At 50.4% G+C, this 22,890-nt stretch overlaps 1 protein-coding gene across 2 annotated transcripts in view; it reads right to left on the bottom strand.

Annotated features, from left to right (window-relative positions):
• Window positions 1–22,890, bottom strand: part of STK24 (serine/threonine kinase 24) — a 103,027-nt gene that overhangs the window by 1,485 nt on the left and 78,652 nt on the right. For both annotated transcript variants that reach the window (XM_082366142.1, XM_082366143.1), the window contains exons 4-10: window positions 17,928–18,036; window positions 17,462–17,619; window positions 10,179–10,364; window positions 8,114–8,259; window positions 6,219–6,348; window positions 5,177–5,245; window positions 2,592–2,728 (exon numbers count right to left, since the gene is read on the bottom strand). In XM_082366142.1, the coding sequence (XP_082222268.1) occupies window positions 2,592–2,728; window positions 5,177–5,245; window positions 6,219–6,348; window positions 8,114–8,259; window positions 10,179–10,364; window positions 17,462–17,619; window positions 17,928–18,036 (935 nt within the window). The remainder of the gene's footprint in view (window positions 1–2,591; window positions 2,729–5,176; window positions 5,246–6,218; window positions 6,349–8,113; window positions 8,260–10,178; window positions 10,365–17,461; window positions 17,620–17,927; window positions 18,037–22,890) is intronic.

The following is a 22,890-nucleotide window of genomic DNA, read 5'->3' on the forward strand; positions in this document are numbered from 1 at the left end:
CTTCCTAGAATTGTCTGTTAAATTTTTTGTGATTACAATAATTAGGAAACAATTCTGATGTCCAACAGTAGAGAAATGGTTAAGTAAATTAAGCAAGCTGAATGAACTAAAAGAGATTAAAAATCATAATAATATTTAAGCAATATGAAAAATTCCACACAGGTTAAGAAGTTAAGAAGTCTACACAGAATTATACATGTCTGGTTTTACACAATTTATTCTACATGAACACCCAAGAATATCTAAAAACTTGGGTAAGTTCATGACTCGTATACAACAATGGAAGGCAACGCACTCAAAACGATGATGGTGGGATGGGCACTTTCTCCCGTTTCCAGTAATTCTGCAGCACTGTCTCACTTTGGAACACCAAAAAGGGGGACGGGTGCCCTTCGTGGCCAAGATTCCCTCAGCAGCCTCAAAACCGGGGTGGTCACCCAGCCACAGGAGACGGCTGAGGACGAGTTTAATGGGACTCGTAGCCAACATTCCAAATTAGAGCTCCTCTTTTAAGGCATTTAAAACACATGGCACTTGCCCAGGGAATGAATGATTAGGAAAGCACGCTTTAGCCACGGATACTGAGACTCACTTTTCGAGAGATGTAAATGCCCAAGTCATGGGAGGAGTTGATGCCACACAAAAGAATCCACATATTAACTCAAACTAAGATAAACAAAAGCCTTTGAAAATGCTTTGGACAAAAGCTGGTCCTCGTCGTTTCTGAGGCGACCCACTGGAGTGATGCATTCAGGAGCAAAACGGGTCCGAGGTGTCAGCAATGGCCACTGTGCTTTGGTGGCCTCTGGATAGGGGACACACGAGAAGAGCTCGGACAGCCCAGAAAGGACAAGGCAGGGAGCTCCTGGAGCAGGGTCACCTGATGGCTGAGGAGAGAGAGTCCCACGTCACGAAGGACAGAAGGACAAGAGAGAACTAGGGAGAATGGGAAGTAAAACGTTAACCGTAATGCAGACGGCAGGCAGTTACAACTGTGTTACGTACGGTCACACTCGCCACAGTGGCTCCCAGCACCGACTTCACAGTGAGATGTGCCGTTTAAGTGTGAAACACACGCTGACTGCAAAGACTCAGCCCTACAACGAAGGTGAAAGACCTTTACATCGAAATAAGATTTTGGATGCAGTGGGTTAAGAAATGACGCTATTAAAACCAACTTCACCCAAAAAGCATACTGGAGTCCTTCAACTGCCTCAAAATTGAAGGCAGCCAAGTCAACAGTCTATTCTCCAGCCTAAACATGAGAGGTTAGAAAGTTGGGATGTTTTCATGAGGGAGCCTGTGTTCTGCAGAACAAACCTGAGGGTTTCTCTGATGTCCCACTTGAGAGGGACACTTCACAGGACAGCGGGGAGCCCCTTCACCACCACTTCTAAGGGGCAAAAGTGACCCTACTCGCCCCAAACTTCTCCATGCGCTGTCCAGCCGACATCTCAGAAAAGATCTGAGACGCTCCTAATTCCCATCAAGGACCAGCCGTCCTTTAGAAAAAGCTCGCTTCCTGGACAACACACCTGGAAGGTGAATTTCAAAGCACTGATCTGCCTGGCGTTTCGGGGAGAGATAAAGGTTTGGGGTGTGCAGGAGAGATCGGGTCACAGAGCTGCTGGACGGTTCACCTCCGCCCTCTCCGACACCCCCAGTGACTGCACGTCTGTGACCTCTTCTACAGGGAAGCTCCCCAAACAAGCTTGAGGGACCGGGCAGGGGGACAGATTGGCAGCCCCGCTTCCTATTCACCCTGGAGCCCGTGCCACCAGGGCCGCTGGCGGGGACAGGGCGCCCCCCGCAGGCTGCCGCGGACAGAGCTCCCTGCCACCACGACAAGGCTTCCGGGGCTGAGGGGGAGCCGAGAACCAGCACAGCCCTCACAAGGACCGCATCTGTGTCCGCTGTCACGGAACTCACCGAGCCCCCATCTCTGGTGTTTCTGGACACCTGGCTTTAAAGCATAAAACCAAACGGAGGGCTTCCCTGGTGGTGCAGTGGTTGAGAATCCGCCTGCCAATGCAGGGGATACGGGTTCGATCCCTGGTCTGGGAAGATCCCACATGCCACAGAGCAACTAAGCCCGTGCGCCACAACTACCGAGCCCACGTGCCACAACTACTGAAGCCCACGTTCCTAGAGCCGGTGCTCCGCGACAAGAGAAGCCATTGCAATGAGAAGCCCGCGCACCACAATGAAGAGTAGCCCCCGCTCGCCGCAACTAGAGAAAGCCCACGCAGCAACGAAGACCCAACGCAGCCAAAAATAAATAAATAAAATAAATCAGTTTATTAAAAACAAAACAAAACAAAAAAAAAACCCAAACGGAGAGTCCGGGCTCGGGACTGCACTCCTCTGGCTGGTCCCGAGGCAGCACCGGGGGAGCAGACCGGCACCCTGAAGTCATCCCGTGCTTATGCAGCAAGAGCCACCACCACAAAGTTCTGTGGTCCCTCCCAGTAGTGTCCAGGTTCACCTGGTTCATTCACACCGATTTCTCTAACTCAGGAGAACAGCCTTCTCTCCCTCGATTCTGCTTCAAGCCCCCGGCCTGGAAGGCACCAGGCACGGGCGGCACTCACCTCTGCAGCCGCTGCACGAGCTGGGCCACCATGGTGTCCGAGATGCCGGGGCAGGCCTCCTCCGCCAGGTAGATGGCCCCGCGCAGCTCCTCGATGGACCCCAGGTTGCCTCCACACGCCTGGCTCTTCTCCTTCAACTGAAATCACCAAAGCGAGGGACGGCGTGACTCACCCGAGCACGGGAAGCCACGGGCATCTGTTTAAGGAGAGACACGACCCGACTGCCCCGGCCCCAGGGTCAGCTCGGATCCCTCCCCTTCTGGAGGCTAAGAGCACCGGGCACAGGCCGGGCCTGAGCCCCACCGCAGTCTCTACCCTTCCCCGGGAAGGAAACACACCGGCTTCTAGGCGCCTTTTCAGAATGTGATCGTGGCATCTGCTCCCTCTGCTTTCTTTTTCCATTTCAACCCTCACCCTCCACCAGCAAAGCCACGCACGCAGAGCTCCCGCGGTCACCGGGCTGGCGCTGAGGCCTCCGGACACACCGCCTTTGTGGGCGGGGTGCTGCCGCAACACTGCATGTCACGTAAACAGGCAACAGCCCTAAATCCTGGGAGGCTGGTGTCCTCTCGGCACCTCTGCGCCCACGGGAAACCACGCCGGTGTCTGCAGGCACCGCCCACAGTTTAAAGTCAACTCCCGTCTTTCCGGGGCGCGCCAGCAGGAGGGGGAGCTGCTCGGCGCGCGACCCAGAGCCTCCAGCAGCTTCTCAGGCTGCTGGGACCACACGCCGCCACCCCGGCGTCAGGCTCACTCTCCGCCCGTGGCTTCTCCCCTCCCAGCTACAGGGACAGACAGAGGGACAGGACGGGCCTGGCGCTGAGGCCGGAGTGTCTGTGCCTGTTCCACGGGGTCAGCGACTGCAACAGTCAGCCTGGAGGCGGCGCTTCTGTCCAGCTGGGACCCCTGGCCCCTTAATGACTAAACACAACCGGACTTACAAGCCCCGAGTGGGCAGCCCGCAGCCTGCCATGCGACCTCCCTCCACTGCCCCCCGACCTCCCTCCACTGCCCCCTGCCGCTGCTGCCCGCGGCTGCCGGACGCGCCCCGTCACCGCCACTTGAGGGAGCCCCTGGCCCATACTGAGGGCCCCCCGGGAACGTCCTCATTCGTAACGTGGGGAGACGCTCCGTAAGTAGCGAGTTTGCGGAGTATTATGCAAATAATGCACATCGGACACTCTGAACGTGAGGTTACCAAACATTAATAACAAAAACATACAGGAAAAGATGCCTGTGAGGTCACCTTTAGGGCAGCTGAACAAAATCAAAACATTAGTACATTTAGGATTAGTTCATTAATTCTGGATAATGCCTTCAGAATAGTTTTTTTTCATGTGCCCAATAAGAAACAGACAGCTTCAGACAAATGAGAAAGAAAATCTATGCCCTTTTCCCCAGTTGCCCAACTATCCTAGTAAAATGCAGTGAGGGTCGCGGGAAAGCAGGAGAGTATCTGGAAAACCTGACGGGCCAATTGCCCAAAGAACCTAACAAAGAGCAAACAGGGTCCAACAGGCATCCCAGGCGAAGGCCGCAGGCAGAAAGCGACACAGAGGGGCCTCCGCCTGCCCTGTTGCTGTTCACTTTTCCCCCTGAACCCAGAGCGCTCAGTGGTTTCAACCTGTCCCTTGGGCACACTCGTGAGACAGGTCTGGGTCGGGGAAGGCCTGGGAGGACTGAGGCCAGCCAAGAGCACCGCCAAGGGGGAGGCACCGTGCGACTGGGGCTCAGGCCAAGCGGAGGCCAGGCATGCGCCCATGGGTGGCACTTCCTTCCCACCCTGGGCCACCCACCTCAAGTCCAAGGATCCCCTGCTACAGCCTCCCTGGAGAGCTCTGGATCACCACCCAAACAGAAGGTACTAGGTGACTCACTCTGAATTACCTTAAAGGCAGCCAGCCTGAGCCAGGAAGGGGCACAAGAAAGTGACAGGAAGGGGTTATTTCCAACTTATCCTCCAATCAGCTACTAACCAGATGAGCAATGTTCACCCTCATAAAACCCACTCTTGAAACACCTCCAAATGTTGTACGTATACACATACCTACAGGGGGCAGGGTCCCCTGAAAGGGCACAGGGAGGGGCACTTGTTTGCAGTGGCCGCTCACCAGCAATCAGGGGCCCTGCTGGGTGAGGGCCACTACTCTGGGGGCTCCACAGGAAACACGAGGACCCCAGGGAATCTGATGTCTCCTTAAAGTAAAAATCTGCTTTTCACACTGCCATACATAAGTCTGTCGAGGCAAAGATGTTAGGCTGCACCCAACTAGATTTTGTAGAAAGCAGCACAACTGAAGTTAAAAATTGCCCCAGTAACGTACAGACTGGGGCTGGGTTGCTGCCATCCCACGTATACACTCCCGGCAGCGACACGCCGACAGTTCCCAGGAGGGGCTGGACGGAAGACGGCCCCCGGGAAAGCAGGAGGCGTTCCTGGAAGGCTGGGGCCCATCCATCCCAGCTGGCCTCCCAGAGCCAGCCAGTCTAACCCCCCGAATTCCACAGGCAACCCTGCCACAGATGTGGCAACTGTTCCCCCTTCTTCCCCTCGCACCTCCCCAAAAGTCAACTGGGCATCTTACCTCTGCAAACAGCGGAGAAATAATTGTAGATAAACACTGAGAGAAAGGCCTCTTTGGGATGTCTTTCATCTGGGGGGGGGGGGGGAAGAGTAATAAGAAATATTTAATACTCACATTTGCAATAATTCAGTGAACTTCAGATACATGTCTGCTGTAGCATCTGCATAGGACTGTCCTACTGTGTTTTCCCTGGACTACGGAGGACTACAGATACCACGCCCGGGGGAGAGGCACCAGAGCGCCAGGAAGCGGCGCCCTGCGTGGACACAGGTGATGCTGAATTGCACCGCTGAGCCACAGGTGGAGAGGACCTGACTGACAAAGGCCTGGAAATGGCATGCACATCAGAGCTGGCTGTTGGAAGTGGCTGTCCTATGACAGTGCTGCCTTTTGTTTCTCCTGCAGCCTCTATCTGAACACATAATGACCCCTATCTGCTTCTCAAAGCAGGATTTGTAGGGTCACCAGGGGACAGCCACTGGTCTGCACTTGCTGAAGAGAAACTACACCACCACTGTGCTTCAAAACGATCCTAAAACTACAGCTTTTCATTAACTTAAACGGGCACAAAACCAATTCATCAAAATTAAGTACCTAGGTACCAAAAGCAATGTATTTATTTTTAAGATTCCTTAAACAAAACTCAATCCCAAAATTACGGTACCTTGATGAGTAACGCCAATACGCGACACAGGCCTAGTCTCATCAAGAGAGCTGGAAAGTCGTTTCAAACACTAAACCCACCTCCCCACTCCCCCGCTATGTGGAAGTGTCAGGAAATGCTGATCTGGCGGCAGGGCTAGAGAGAGCAGCAATCAGCACCGCGGAGCGGACCAGAGTCCAGACTCGCGGGCCGGCCTTGCTGGGGAGTCGGACAGAACATCGCCTCCTGATCTGTCAATACCCTGACAGCAAAATTCCACAACAGGCTGCGCTGAGGGGCCACAAAGACCACGAAAAGAGCACGCTTCACACACAAAAGTGACTCAAAAATGCTGCTGACTGATGCCAAGTGTTAGTCACTGTGCACGAGCAAACGTACCTTATTTCTTTCTAAATCCGACGGCTGAAGAGCTCCATTCTCAAGACTCTTTGGATCTTTCTCCCGGATCGTGAAGATCCAGTCCCCTGAGTCGCTGCCTCCGGATGCTTGGCCATCTGTGTCCGTTTCCCTTAACACAGAAATGCAGGTGACCCCGTGAGTGAGTGCCAGCTCCGCGGGGAGGCTGCGTGGGGAGACCCCCCCCCCCATGCTCCATGCCTGCCTCCGGTCCTGTCCACTCCCCTCCAGGCCCTCCTGGGCTGCAGAAGCCGAGCCTGCCTCCAACCTCACAAAGAAAGACCCCGTCGGCACGCAGTTCCCATAGAGCTGCCGCACCCACACCGTCTCTCCTGCGTCTCTTCTCCTGGAGAACCATCTCCACCGGCTCCGTCCCACCACACCTGAACGTGCAGTCCTTCTGCTAGCTCAGCGCCACTCCCCGCCCTCAGCCCCAGGGCTTGCAGGCGTCACCTACACTTCCACCTCCATCTCTTACCTCCCACTCACTCCAAAATCTACCCCGTCCCTGCAACTGCTATGGCCAAGGCCCCCTGTCCCCTGCCCGCCTCTGGACAAGGACCCACTGTTCCGTCCTCATCATCCTGCCTGCAGGCTCAGCAGCAAATGCCCCCACTGACCACCCTCCTCCAGAGGCCCTGGACTCCTGGGGCCACACCGCGCCCAGATCTCCTGCGACCCGGCTTGTCCGCAGGTTCTTCCTTCACGCTGGTGTCTCCCAGCATTTGGTCCTCGGCCTCTGGCCCTTCTCCGCAGGTATGTTCTCAGGGCTCCAGTGATTGTTCACGGAGTGGTGGCTCTAAACCCATATTGTCTGCCTAGATATCCCGCCTCAGCACCAAATCTCAATGCTGCTCTAAACTGGACACATCCTCCTGGACGTCTGAACGTGTTCCGCATCAAACCCAGCTTCCTGTGCCCTGGCCTCCCCAGACCAGCCTCTTCTCCACTGCTGTCTTCTCAGTGGACCCGCGACACTGCTGAAACCGGACCGTCCCCACCTGCGGTACCCAGACCCACGGTAAACGTCTGGACTCTCCCTGCCCGTCTCTTCATCCCCATGCCCACCAGCCTCATGGTTCAACGTCAAGACCTCAGCGACGCCCTAGTCTGTGGTTCTCACCCCTGACTCTGCAATGGAATCACGTGGGAACCTTGAAAAATATTCTGGGTCTCATCCCACTGGCCTGGCACGTGGACCTGGGCCGTGGGTCAGCCTGAACTTCTGGCCAAGGTGTGAAGGGGCACAGGCAAGGAGCCGACCTGCAACACCTCCATTCCTGACCCTCCCCTCACGGCTTCCCTCCTCCTTCACGCCAGAGCAGTCGGTCCAACTCTCCCCACCTCTACGTACCCAAATGGCTCCCAGACCTAATTCATCTCTTTAGCTGATGGATTTCCTAGATGCGTAACATGACACCAGTTTATAGTAACTTCCTGGCACAGAGCTTTTACAACGCCAGGCATATACCAGAACACAACACAGAATCACTAATACCCTCATTTATATCTTTCTAGAAATATGTTTAAAGCCATTTCACCTGATCAGTAGCATTTTAAAAGCAGGAGGTATAATGAAGGAAGAAGAAACCAGGTCCAGTTCTTTACGCACAGCTCTGTCAGATTTTACTCAGAGAAACTCCACTGGCAATGAAAAGAGACTCAAAGACTCCCAAATATAGTCCCATACTAACACAAGAAGCACCATCAGCCTGGATTTTTTTTAAAAAAAAAAGAAAAGAAAAAAGAAAACCAAAACCCACCCCAACCAAGAGATGAGAATGAACAGGCCCACGTCAAGTATGGCATGGGGCTCAGACACGGCCTGGGACTGGGGACATGCCCCCCCGGTGTGGACTCAGGCCGAGTGGACTTACGTGTCCGAGTCTTCGGAGCTGGAGTCTTCGTGGCTCTGTTCGGCCTTCCACCTCTTGTACCTGTCGATGAGCTCCGTCAAGTAGGATGTTTTCTTTGCATTGCGGATTATGAACTTGTGCTTCAGTAGCTCCTTAGCGGTGGGTCTCTGGAAGACAAACCACCCAACAAACCAAAGAGAAAAAGCATGAGGTCAAGTTCTCTACATTCTACTTGACTCTACCCCAAAGGACAGACTTCTGCCTCAAAACGTCCAGCAACCAAGCTAATACACAAAGACAGAGTCCTACACTTCAAAGTTTTTTCCTTTAAGACTGAGTCAAAGAATGTCATTTGGCTCCTGTGGGTGGGATCCCGTTCACAGTGTGGACAAGGCATCTAGTATCTAACGGGCCCCTTAACATTCTGGAGGTAACCATCCGATGAAAGCAGGAACCCTCTCCCCAGAAAAATGCATTTACAAAGAAAATGTTGCAGAGAATTTCATAGATAATCATTCAATCATCATTGCTAATGCTGGCAGGAGAGAAAACATGTTCTGTATCACCTTGTTAACTTTCCATCTTACTGCTTGGCTCCACCCCCCAAAACAATAAGATAAATGTTCATTTAAATCCAACTGGAAGAAAGCCAGGAGATACCCGTTCCTTGGACGCTGAAAGGGTACCCACGTCCTCTTAGTCATCAGCCTTCCCAATTCAGAAATGCTGGTTTCCCAGGTCTGCCTTTTTCCTTGTGATCGGGGTGAGGACTTCATCCAGGCTCTGGGCTCAGCATGGCCAGTGAACTCGGCCTCTCGCTTTGCCCTTGAGAGCAGCAAACCCAACTATGGGGAGTACGCCTCCCACGAAAATCGTGCAGCCCAAATAGGAGCAGACAGCAGGAACACACAAATCACGCGAGTCAGATCGTGTCCCCACTTGCTCCGAATTACTAAAGCTTCCTAAACAAGAGCCAGGCATGCTTCTCAAACTCAAGCCTGTGAAAACCTGGCTCACTTCAGGCATTTCTCAGTCCCTGTCCACGTGAGCGTCTCTTCCAAGCATCTCATCCTCTCCTCCGTGCGTCTGGGCTGGAGACGTGTGCACTGGGCCAGCAAGCCGACACCACAAACCCGTGTGTAATGGGAAGATGTGCAGGCACGTGGGTGTGCCTTCTTGGGGCTCAGAACAAACTCCTGATAACAACGTTCCGAGCCCCACGGACACGAAGAACAGCGGCCCGCCCGGCACCCAGGGAGTGGTGTACTCTGCATCCCCTAGAGGTTCTTAGAAAACGTTGCATTCCTCATTGAATTCCATTACCAAAACCGGTATCATATCAGAAAACCACGGCTAACCACATATTTTTAGATAAGGGTTCGTAAGAAGGGGGGGGGGGTGGTTGGTTCAGAAGTTTCAGCCTGACCTGCGGCAAACTCTGCTGGAAAACTCAGAAGCAAAACAAGGACGTGTGGTGTTCCACGCAACCCCAGAATACGCAGACAACTTTCAAAAAAACGTCCTAATTCAGAGAGAAAACTAGGCTCAAGCCATGCTGTCATCACTGCCACGTGGCTCTCCCAGAGTCAACTCAACAGCAAAGACAGTAAGAGGGAAGAGGGGAAAGTAAGGTGGGGGTACATTTCTATCTCGGTCCTCTCTTCCTTCCTGACACATGCCCAGAAGAAACTGAAAACATTTACTTTAAATACCTATTTAGCCACTGTTTTTCAGGCCAGACTTTGCGGTTACTAAAACGGCTAAATAGCCTGACCCTCCACTATAAATATTAAAAATGTATGATTCCGCTTATAATATTAAGGAGAACAGTCTTCAGGCTCAATGAGGTATGAGATACTAGAAAATCTGAAAGAGAATAAGTAGATTTTTCATCCTTAAAAGATAAAATAACAATAAAAAACAAATTTGCAATTCGAAGAAATTAATCATACCCATTTAGAAAAAGAAAAATAAATGAAATCACGAAGACAGCTGATAATAGTGATTAAAGAAATGCCAGTAAGATGTATCCGGACCCATCAGGCCCCAGAGGAGGAGACGCCCATTCTGATCTCAAAATACTCACAAAGCTCGGCTCCTTGTTCAAACAGGCCTCCACAAACTCCTTGAGGGGTTTGCTGTAGTTTCCTTCCAGCGTCGGGGGGTTGTTCTTTGGAATGAGGAACAAAACCTTCATGGGGTGCAGCTCGGAGTGCGGAGGCTCCCCTTTGGCAAGCTCGATCGCCGTTATGCCCAGGGACCAGACGTCCGCCTGCAACAGCAAAGCATTCACAGAGATGTACTTCTTAGGAAAACAATCTCAACGTGCGTCTAAGGTTTTGAAAAAGATACTCATTCTTGACTCAAAATAAGAAAAGATAAGCCTTTGGTATAACTTCAAAATAGGCAACACACAGGAGAAAAGTTAACACACAAAACATCTTCTGCCTTGACATGGAAGACGGCTCTTGACGATTTCTCCTCTTCCCTTTGCTGCTGGAGGTGGGAGACATTCCACGTTCATTTAAGTCCCTGAGTCAAGGGGACGGGGGACCCGGGGTGAGCGGGGAGGGCGTGTCCGGGGACCAAAGCGTGTTTGCGAACCACCCCGTCCAGCGACACGCAGAAGCCAGCACAGCCCTGCGGCGAGAGCAGGCAGCCTGGCCTCGGACGCGGTTCAGCGCCAGCTCTCCAGCCGGTCCTGCGACCCGAGACAGAACACCTAACCTGTGGAGCCCAGCTCCCTCCTCTGTAAACTGGGACGAACACTAGGGTGGTTGTGCAAGACGCTTCACGTGGCACCCAGGACTTAGAGAAGATGCCCACACATCCACAGAAGTAGAGAATATCAACCTGAGGCATCCCCACATGCCCGTCACAGGGTTTAATAGTCAACAATCCACCACACAGGCTATGTTTTATCGCCATTATAGCTTAAAGTAAATCACAGGTGTCATGACATTTTTCCCCGAGTATTTCAGTTTGCCAACATAAGGGCTTTTAGCAACACCTAAAATTAACAATAATTACCCAATATCATGTACTAATTAAATTTTTTCAACTGTTCAAAACAAGTCTTCTCATGGTTTGTCTATCTGAATCAGGATCCAAGCAAGGCCCGTATATTGCTCTGACTGTTCGGTTAGCTAAGGCTCTTCTAATCTAGAACCGTCCACCCAGTCTCCCCAGTGCCCCTGACCTAAGGGAGAAAGAGGCCCCAAATCCTAGATTCCTCTGGGTCCTTCCTGCTGCCGTGCATGTGTTCTTCCAGATCCTCACTTCCGGTTGAGCGACAGGTCAGCTACATCTAGAGCCTTGGTCATGTTCACTGTCGGCAAGAATCAGGCGCCGAGCGGGGCAGCCGCTGTCCAGCTGCCCAACCCTTCCTGCCCGGCCCAGGCTGTGGCCACACCTGCTCAGTGCAGAGATGAATGGGTTCCCTGACCATGTGCTGGGAATGAGAAGCGCTCTGGTTGGCAGGCTTTCTCACAAGCCGAAACCAAGCCACAGCAAAGAAGACAGAAGCTGAAAATGAAGCGGGAACCCCACAGGCAGGCAAAGAACGGGGCGAGGGGCACAGCCTCCTGCACTCGGCCTACACGACCTCCCTGCTCCCGTCACAGCACCGCAGACCCATCCTAATTCCAGGCAATTACGTCAGAACCTAACACATCCCTCACGCCCACTCCACGGCAGGGAAACGGACAGGCTGGAACACTGAGCAGGTCACTACAGGACCCAGACGTTCCCAACCTCTAACAACCCAGAGAGGACTCACCTGCCACGTTCCCACAATCCTAGGACGTACGAGAGGTCCTAGCAACAATCTCCCCTGGGCAGCGGTGGGTGGGACGACGCCCACCACACCTCCTACTTCCTTCTGTTCCAGTGAAGGTGGGAATAACAGACAGCAAGGCTTGTTGTAAACTCTTTGCACTCAATTTGTACGAAAGGGATGAATCTGGAAGATCCAGTATCGGGAGTAATGTTCCTACCTTCCTTTCCTCTACTTTATTTTACATGTGTACTACTTTAAAAGTCAGCAGAAGTGTGATGTGTTCCAGGGTCCGACCCCCAGGAGGAGGAAGGTGGGTGCGGTGAGCATCTGTAACCATGGCGGCCGCAGGAGGACAGGAGAAAGGGCACAGGTACAAGGAGAAAGGGCGAGTTGCAAGAACAGAGGCAAAAATGACGAGTACCCGACTCCTATATGGTAGCGGTTCCTTTCTCAAGTCTGTGCAACTCCACAGCTGCCTGCCTCTCTTGGATTTCATTCAACTGCTATTGTTTGCAAAGCCTGCCACTCGACAACAATCTGGCTTATGGCCATGTAGACAGAGATGATCCCTGATGGATGCACCTCCAGACCCCCCAGCATCCCGTCATCACTTAAACACGCTCTGTTTCTGGAAAGCCCAGCCGATGATGGTGTCTGCTAGCAGCCTGGCACGGGAAATGAGCCCGTGCTCATTTCCTTCAGAGACCCGAGGGCCTGCTATCAGGCTCCGGGCCGGACAACTGACAGGCAGCAAGAATTCAAGGACCTGCACCTGGCTTCCTATCTGACAATACAGACCACCTGAAGTCGACTGATGTAACAGCCTTCCCAGCCCCGCCCATAACATGCCTCCAAGGTCTTCAGAGAAGAGGCACAGGCACTGCTCTCACCTTCCTCCCCTGGGAGGGTCACCAGTAGAGCCACATCAAGACAAAACGTGTGTCACTCCCCCCGGCGGCCAGGCCAGGAGCCCGAGCCTCGGCCCGGCCCGCTCCTTGAAATTCTCTTTGGATCCTCCTAAATCAACCAGGTGCCAGGTGCGCCGCTCTTGACCTCTCGGTGCCCTGGGTCCCCTTCCTGCCCCTGGCTTAGTGCAGAGCTGTCGTCCTCTGTCCCTGGGACTTCTGTGGGGGGCTCCCGAGAGGTCTTCCGGCCCGCAGCCTCCCTCTGCAGACGTCTAACATCCTGCTGCCGAATTTGGAAACCTTGACTGGCACTTGAATAAATGGCAAGCGATTCGGCATTATGTAGCAAAAACCATAAAAATATCCACCCTTGTTAAAACCAATTAATTCCACTTCTAGGAATCTACCCTAAATAAATTTTATATTTAGAAAATGGTAAAGGCTGCCCAAAATATTCAATAGCGGCATTACTTATGCTAAACCTTAGAAGAATGATTACATTGCTATGGCACATTAACTTACTGAAGTATCAAGTACTCAACAACGATGTTGATAGACAAACTCAATTGTACTTATGATTCTCTATCACTGTATCTATGAAATATGGCATCAGATTTAGAACATGTGTCTGGATTTTAAAATAAAAGTTACGTGGGGAAGGGCAGTCATTTCCCAAAGCAATTAAAATTGAGGTGTAGAAAGGGAACTGTTTTACCACCATGTGAGAAAGATAGGAAATTTAGCTATTAAGAGAAAACAAACAGTGATTTTCAATAATGAGCCTAAGTCCAAAGTTATAAAGGCAGGTGCTTTGAACTGCAGATATTTCTTTGTGAACAGATTTTTTTTCTCCGTATGTGGTTAGTTCTGGATAGAATTCCCCGAAAAGTGACAACACAGAATTATCTGCTACTGATGAGCAACAGGGGTGAGGGGATGCGAGTGGGGTGCTACCAGTATACAACAACTCTCCAAATCCTTGCAGTAATACCAAGTTAAGTAAAAGTAAGCTGGCTACATCTCTGCAGACAAAATACAATTTAAGTGGCATAAAAAATTTATGTATACCAAATATTGTATAAAGAACCACAAGAGGGGGACTTCCCTGGCGGTCCAGTGGTTAAGAATCTGCGCTTCCACTGCAAGGAGGAGCATGGGTTCAATCCCTGGTCGGGGAACTAAGATCCTGCATGCTGCCCAGTGCGGCCAAAACAAAACAAAGAACCACAAGAGGAAGAGGGAAAAAACCATGGAGAACCCCAAGTAACAGTTGTAACTAGTCAAAAACATAGCTCATGGATTTACTAGAAACTATTTGCTTAATTAGATGCAATATTTAGGAACACATTAGTAAGTGGCATCTAGAGGTATAAAACTGTTGATGAGCAACTCGATAGCAATACACGGCCCAACCATCACTTCATGCTAGGATAAAACCTGTCATGAGTCCCCAAGCTGGATGCTTTTCCCACTCACATCCTTCCCCCACCTCCAGGGCGCACTAGCCAGGAGGTGGGTAATTCCTGGTCCTGAAGACGGACCAGGGGAGTCCCATGGGCTGGCATCGGGAAAGGAGGGCCAGTCACGTGCCAGTGGACAGGCTAGCCTTTCTGATTCCAACTGACGGCCAATCCCACTGTGTTTCCACTCATTTTTTTTTTTTCCATCAACACATCACTGTTTCCATCTTTCACCATGGTTAGACTGCAAACAGTTATTTCAGACGTGACTGGACACCAAAATAACTTAGCTTGTGCTTGGGTACTAGGCCTACAGATGCTTTTCTTTTCATCTCATTTTTTCCGGTACTTTCCCAGATTAAAGACTATGTGCTGCTTTTGAGACCAAAAAAAAGGAAAGTCATTTACAGGAGAATACTGACACCGGCCCCTCAGCCTCTACGGGAGTCGTTTAGTTAATAGGAAGTCTACCACGTTCTTCTCCTCAACCTACAATTCCAGCGCAAACGGCTCTCCTCTCCCGCAGCGGGCTTGGTCTGAGCGTCCTTCCCTCGTCTCGGAAGGGCTGAAAGGCCTGCGTCTGTGAAGCCCTCCCCAGATCACTCCGACCTCCTCTCGGCACCGCTGCACCCCATTCACCGTCAGAGCGCCCGACACGCGGTGCCGCGCTCACTCACTGAAGACGTAAATCTTCAGCACAGCGCTGGGCTCAGCTACGGCAAAGACAGAAGGGATGAGTACAGAGAAGGGGACAAGGTCCTCACCCAAGTCTCCAATCCATCCACTAACACACCAGCCTAATATCCTTACAAAGGAAGGGGAAAAAGATGGAGGTTCTTCGCCGAAGACCCCGGCTCCATCGATGACCCCACAGGCTTCCCGGGGGCAGAGCAGAGCTCTCCCCTGTGGCCCCATCTCCACAGTCTGGGGACTCCTTACACTAAGCCACCCCAAGTCACCTTAAAAATAATATGCCTCTTAAGGCACACGGGCCAACACGACTTAGACATGCTGTGCTCAGACCAAGAGCTGAGGTGGCATCATCAGCCCAGGCAAATGACAAGAGGCCAAATGTACTGGTTCCAGAGGTGACTGTGCCAAGCAGGGCTCTAGACGTACACACGAGACTTAAGGCCAACACCCCCTTCAGCTCAGGGACATGAGGATGCTGGTGAGGCAGGTACGGTCCATCCTCACCCCAACCCCACCTGCCTTTGAGAATCAGCACGTGTGCCCCAACGTGAAACTGTCGTGAGCACCCTGCTTCCCCAGGGACCCCGGGGCTGCCAGCTCTTGACCTGTCATGCAGAGACTAGTGGGGAAACTGGCTAGACATACATGCCAGGACAGAAGGGGGCACTGGAAAGAAGCCGAGTGTGTGCATCAGGAGAGCAGAGGTGCCCCTCAAAGAGCGTAACCGCCCTGCCACACGAGCCTCAGACAGGGGCAGTCACTGGAAACTGCTCCAGACAAGAGCTGCCAGCCCAGGGGCACATCCCCCCACCCTCAGGCCCCGGCCTCTGGCAGCCTTTCCTGACAAACCTCAGGACTCGGGCCCTGAACCTTATCTGCACTTCCCACACCTCCTGTGTCAACAAACCTGGGAAGAGAATTTCACAAACATCTTCACTATGAGTTCCAGCTAAGAGCTGTTGGGTCTGATCCAAGCAAACGAAAGAACTGGCTTTTGCCATAAGCCAGAGTAAAAGGTAAGGTAGGTAAGGGTTTGCAAGAAATGTGACATGCTTTCTTAAGCTCCCCAGCCAAGCGTGCATTCCCTGTAAGTTTGCGACAGTGTCTTTTAATCTGTCTAAAAAAAACACCGCAGCATCTACTGATCACACAAGAGCATTTTGATCTCGACAGCTCCAGGAAAAAGGTGACAAAGCTTCACGATGCCATGGGATCTGTACAGTGCAGAGGCCGCCTTCAGCAAACACCCAGAGAAGCCCTGCCCAGGAAGAAAGGCGGGGAAGGAAGGTCTCAGGCAGCCCGGACAATTCTTGAAGAAGTGTGAGGTGAGCAGTGATGAGTAACACTGAAAAGGTAAGATGTGAATCCTGAGTCACAGGGGCCATGGTTGACCAGCTAACTGACCAGAAAGGGAAAGAAGAGAAGAATCAGTGGGGTGTAATCAGATGAGTTAAGAAACTTGGATTCTAGCCCCAGCCTTGCCAAAATCTAGACCTGAGAACTTTGATAAATGGACCTCAGCTTAAAATAAAGAGAATGAACTGCACACGTAAGTTCCTGTTGAGCCTTAAAACGATACGACCTCAGGAAAAGGGACAACAGCAAAAGCTGCTGCTGAGATCAGAAGTAGCTATGGAGGTAAACCCATCCCAGGGGCAAGGCAGACACACCAGAAACTAGACAGCTCTGCTATCTTGAGGGTTGAAAACCGAATCGTCACTTATTGGCCATTGGCTACCAAGGCCACGAGGACGCCTAGGGGAGTCACGGCCACCATTACAACTCGACAGTGAGAGGGCCAGGTCCGCCTCTGCCGCGATGGACACGCACCCCGGCAACTTCAGCACCAACGCAACAGCTCCCCACGCCGAGCTTGGGTCCCCAGGAAAAGCTACCCTACGCTCCGTGTGCTATGCTTCACAAGGTGGGGATCTGCCAGGTATTGAGAAGATTCCACTTAAAGAGAAGAAATGGTGTTTGGCATGTCAGTGTATCTGAGTTAAATATTTGATTGCCTAGAAATACCGGTTTAGAGAAGCCTGTTCTCTGTGGCCCACGTGGAGATCTCACCGCATTCAGGTCACCGAGACAGAGTCGGTGTGGGATGTGAGAGTGAAATGAGGTCTAGGAGGCGGGGGTCCTGGGCTTTTTGAGTCTATATTAAACAGTTTTAGAAAGTTGAAGGGCAACAGGGAAGAAAGAAGACAGGAAAAGCTGGGAGAGTGCAGCATATGACAGGTGAAAGAGGTTGGAAAAGGGAATCACGATTTTGCCTCAAGTTGGTAAGGAGCCGCTGAGGACAACGATCCCACCTGGGGGGGATCTAAACGCGAGGACGGGAGGCTGTGCGGCCGCCCGGAGAGCACTCTTCTGCCCAGGTGCGGGCCTTCCAGTTCGGCGGACTCTCCGTTCCTCCCGTGGGACCCTTTCTGCCCTTGCCCCTTAAATAGTGTTCAGAGTTCTGCCCAAGGCCCTCTGCCCTCCCCCACTCCTCAGGCTCCTCTGACCAGCCAGCCAAGGCACCGCCCCTCACCTTTGAGTCGTAGGCCGACTGCTTGATGACTTCAGGCGCCATCCAGAAAGGGGTGCCCACGAAGGTGTTTCTCTTTATCTGGGTGTCTGTCAGCTGGCCCGCCACTCCAAAATCCGCCAGCTTCACCTCTCCATGTTCAGAGAGCAGGACGTTGGCAGCTGTAAAAGAGAACCAAAGACGTCTCCTGCCGTCATCTGCTGGAGAGTTCCGCCCACTACCATTTGGGAACAGGCACACGCGTGCCCCAGCACCATCAGGCGCTCAACAAGAACAGGGAGCAGGGCTGTGCTTCCGCTGAGACCCCCCCATGGCCCGCCCCACCTACCCAGGCATGTCGAAGGCACTCTCCGCATACCCACAGGACAACTTCCCTTGAGAAGAGAAGCACAGTTAAAACTCTACAACTAACACTCCTCCTTCCTCGCCTTGGGTATTTCAGAGGAATATAAACAAGATGTTTTCTCACCTTTAATATCTCTATGAATTTTCTTCTCCGAATGCAAATAATCAAGTCCTTTCAGTATTTCTCTTAATATAGTAGCAATCTGGGTTTCATCTAAAGGGCCAGGTTCTAACTAACAAGAAAAAAAATGATTAAAGTTACTTAAATGATTAGATGAAAAAGTGTGAGATGATAGAACAATGTTAAATGGACGAGAATAATCAAACCTGAAATCTTCTTCACTCCAAAACAGAATTAAAACCTAATTAAAAGGCCCTTTTAAAAACCCCACAAAGAACCGGAGAAAATGACTTTGCTGAATGAAGCAAAGCTGGCTTAAGAATCAAAGTCGGGCCAGTGAGAAAGGCCGTGGTCAGCCTGCCGTGCCTGCCGGCTGAGCTGGGAGGGATGTCAGTCCAGAAAGCAAGAGCCCAGCACCTCACAGTGCTGGCCAGGGAGGGGACAGAGGAGCCTGGCTCTGTCCTAACGTAGGTAACGGTTATCAAAACACAAGCAAGTCAAAAAGAGAAGGCCTGGGAGCTGACTGCTTGCTGCGGCTACCCTTGCACCAGAATTTTTTAAATCTGAATTTTAAAACTTGGGGGAAGAGAGCGGAAAAGAGCTCAATCCCTCATGATTGAATTTTTTTATGTGATATGATATATATACACACATATGTTATGTAATAGAAACATTAGTTAGTATATTACCCCAAATGACATAATAATTGCCTGAGAATAAATTTTTCAAGGAAACTCGAAGGAATTGACACTGACTCCTCACTGTTGTTAATTATACAAAGATGTAAGGCAGACAAGTCAGGTACACACATCCCCATTAAAGGAAAGAAACTCAGACAAGTTCTAGAGCTCAGTTCAAACTGGACAGTAAGCCTACCATCACTTGTACAGCAGAGAATTCAACCACAACCAATCGCATAACTACCTCAGCAAAACCACCTAACACTCCACCCAGAGGACAAACAGTGGAGGCGTCAGAGAAAGGGGCAGGATTCTGACAATGTAATTTTTCATCTGAATGATGATGTTCGGTATTACGTTTTCAGACTTGACAGTGAATTCCACCATAACCCAAATTCACACATGTTAGTCAACAGGACGACACAATTCCATGATGCTCACCGAGTAGGTCTTAAAAAGATAGATTTGCTTTAAACCAAAGGGAATGGAAACCAAGACACGCCTTCTGAGGTAGCGTTCCGACGGACACGTACATTTTCTCGGACAGACAAGTCCTGCTGTCTCAGGGCCTTCAGTGGGATGGTGGTGGTGGAACAGCTGATCATTTCTGGGCCCAGGTCGGGGCACAGAGAGCCCCCTTCTCACTTCATAACAGCGTGATTGCAGCTGCCCCGCTTTCTGGTCCATCCAGCGAGCTGGTCACAGGCCCAACCTGATCCATGAAAATCCGAGAAGCCCGGGAGGAAGGGGGTGGTTCTCGAAGTCGGGGCCACCTCTCTGGGACTCTGGCCCGTCTGGCAGCGGGGCCCCCATGCTCAAGCCACTTTCTCACACTCAGAACCCGGGTGGAAGGGAGGCTCCTTGCTTTTCGTTTCACAGTGTGCTACAGACGCAGAGAAGTCACACTGACAGGTAACCAGCCCCCCAGGAAGTCCTCCAAGTCCTAATTAGGATCCCGCCCACGACTGCCGCAGACCAGGGCGGCCCACTGCGCTCTCTGTTCCGCGGAACCTAATTCCTCCCCAAGTTGTCTGACCCAGAGTCTTGTTCGCAAGAAACACATTGAAACAACTGTTCCTAAGCACACAATCTGGAAACCCTGCCTTGTCTGCCTGCTCCACATCTATTTCTGAGTTCATAGATTGGGGGATTTTTAATACTCAAAATGAGGAAAATGCACTTTTCTCATAGCCTGGGGACAAAGAGGAAGGAGGCAGAGATGCTGGCGAATTTGCTCTTATGCCCCGGTACAGACCGCAGAAGGGTAACCCCACCGTTCAAAATGCTCTCCCAGAGCAGGGCTTCCATCTCCTCCTCCAGCAGGTTTTCACCCAGGCAGACAGCCAGGAATGTCTGGCTGGACTTGGGCTTACCCACCTCCGCCCTCCTATGATCAACTGTCTGGAAAGGAACGGCGGAGCAGCCTGGAGTCATCACCAAGGAGAGAGAAGACTGAGGAACACGAACTGACACATCTTCTGCTGGACCATTTAAGAGCCGGCTCTCTGACTGATATATATATATATATATATGGTTATGCCCTTTTAAATCTGGCCTGAACACCACCCACCAATGATTCATAGGCGGGGGCAGGAAGAGAGAGACTCTATCTACAGGGCAGGGAGATCCTTCAAGGTGTCAGAATTCACTGTAAAGGGTATTCAGTTGTTCCCTAGAGCACAGAGCTCCTCGCTGGCGGGTACTCACATTCTCCACCACTAACATTCCTAAGCAGTCTCTTCATTAAGAGGACTGTGGAATCTTCAAATAATCTCTATAAAAGAAAGACTCAGAGGAAAAAAAAAAAAATGTAGACTGCTCCTCATCTCTGGGTGACTTCTAATTCCCCCTCCCAAATCTGTTTTCCCCTCTTCCTCTGTAATAGACTCTCGGCCTGCGCGTGGCCACCCAACTAGAGACCGTATCTGCCGGCCTCTGCAGCAGCAAATTTGGCCACATGACTGAGTTCTTGCCAAAGGAATACTTGCAGAAGTGCCCCTTCCCGGTCTTGGCTTTGAAACACCGGCAACCAGAGAGGATAAGGACTGAAGCCCATGGGAAGCCACCCACCTCTGCAGGGCCCGGAGACCACTGACCCCACGTGTGGGAGAGAAATTTCCATCTCGTGTGAGACACTGTTTGGAGACCACCACAACAGCAGCTTGGCCTAAACATGAATGAATATGTCATCTCATTTTTTTAAATTCACATGGCATATTCATTTTTAAGTTTGTCAAGCATCTCTGCCTGACTGAGCAACCAATTCATGTAGCCTAGTTCCTTCTTAATTAAGATTCCAAGGTTGCCCCTTAGATTCTCCTATCATACGGACTCATCTTTTAGGCAGTGAAAAATCTTCCAGTCTCAGGCCCTCTGTTGCTAATCCTTATTCCCCTTCTCCCAATTCACCTCATGCTGTTTTATTTTCCTTGTAGCACTTTCCCACATGCGATATAATCAACTGTCCGCCTCTACTTGGAAGCTCAATTCCAGAATGAAAAGAAAGCCAAAAAAAAATTAACTATCACACATGCTCACAAGGCAATCCTGGGTGAAGGAAGGTGCCATCTTCCTGCCCAGGCTAAGGTGTTATTAAGACTCAATGCAGGGAATTAAACTAATGTCTCACAGCCTAAGTAAAAAGGCATGATAACTAAAATGTAGAGTGAAAAAAGCCACCCGGTCTACAGTATTTCATTATAGCAGCCCCAGTGCATGAAGAGAAAGGATGAATCTAGAGCGAGGAAAGAGCCGGCGAGATCTTCGTGCTCTGGGAAATAGCAGAGCCCTGCCCTTGAACAAGACACCATCATCTTTCCCTCCACGGGCCTCGTGTACAGGGGCTGCTCCGAAGACATACAAACATATCAGCATTGTGCCTCTTAACAGAGAGACATTAAACAAAGGCAAGGTGGGATTTTTCTAAGAAATACCCCAAATCCATATATTCAGCTACCTGGTAACAAATCTTCATATGCAACAATACTCTGGTTTTTAGAATCTTGTGTAAACATTTAATAGACACTCTCAAAATAATCTTAATAGTCTTCAACATTCAGAAAACTCTTGTATCCCATTATTAAAGTGCATCTTCTTTGAGGACTGGGGTCAGGCCAACAGAAAAGGGATAAGAGATGAAGAAAGATATGACAAAGTCAGAGGGAGGGGAAGGACAGCACGGGGTCAAGGCTTTGCAGCTGGTTAAAACAAGGTCCAACGTCCAGCTCTATCTGCTAGCTGGCACACCTAACTTCTGAGTATTTCCATTTCCTCGAGTAAAATGAGACGATTTGGGGACATTCAAAAAGGGACGCCTGGTTCTTGTCACCAGAGCCCCTGATGTGGAAGATGAATGGCAGTTTGCTGGGACTCGCACCATATGGGATTTTAGTTAATAAGTGGAGAATTCGACACTTCCTTCCAACTGTAATGTCTAAAATTTCACAGACTTCAAAGCTCCAAAGAAAGTTACCACTAAATAAATTATTGTGGCATTAAGAATGAATAAACTAAAGCATTTAGAGACTAGAATTGCTGTTCTGAAGGACTCAATGTTGGAAAAGAGTCCCCACAAATCATTTTATACATGCCACAAATGAAACTCACTTAAGATAATAGTAAATCTAATTATACAAAATGAGGCAATTTTCTGCATTTCTGTAGTATTTCCCAAAGGAGTAAAAAAAAAAAAAAAAAAAAAAAAAATGAAAAGCTCTTTGTGTCATATGTATATTTACAGAAAAGAAGCAAAGGAAGTCATAAAATTTATCCAGCTGTTTTGCTGCTTTCTCCATTTTAATATCACTGTTTATACCATATTAAATTTTTTTCCTGAACTTTCCTTTCGACCAATTGCTTTTACGGTTTATAACATTATGTGATTTTTTTAAAAATTGGGTACATAAGCCTTTCAGAGATACATACAGTTCTAGAGGTTTTACCTTCCCCCCAAAATACTAATTGTTACTATTACTGTGAGAAAGTAAACTCCTTTTAATCAAAGGGTATTTCTTTTCTTAGTGAATAAAATCTGTGTAAACTGTAACCACCAAAAAATGCTAGCTTCTTTCAGCTGTGAGACCAGTGAAAACTGCACACCTACCATCCTGACAACTGTCTAGCAAGCAGAACCCACGCTCTAACACTAAAATGATAGATCAGGCCTGTCTTGGAAATCACCACTCACCCAAAAGCCCAGCTTTTACAGGACAGGCAGGGAAAGAGTGCTGATTACGTTGATTTCACCACATAACCACACGGGGATGAAATGTCAGGGGCTAAACAAC

The sequence above is a fragment of the Balaenoptera borealis genome (assembly GCF_965194805.1).
Source record: "Balaenoptera borealis genome assembly, chromosome: 18".
Lineage (NCBI taxonomy): Eukaryota > Metazoa > Chordata > Mammalia > Artiodactyla > Balaenopteridae > Balaenoptera > Balaenoptera borealis.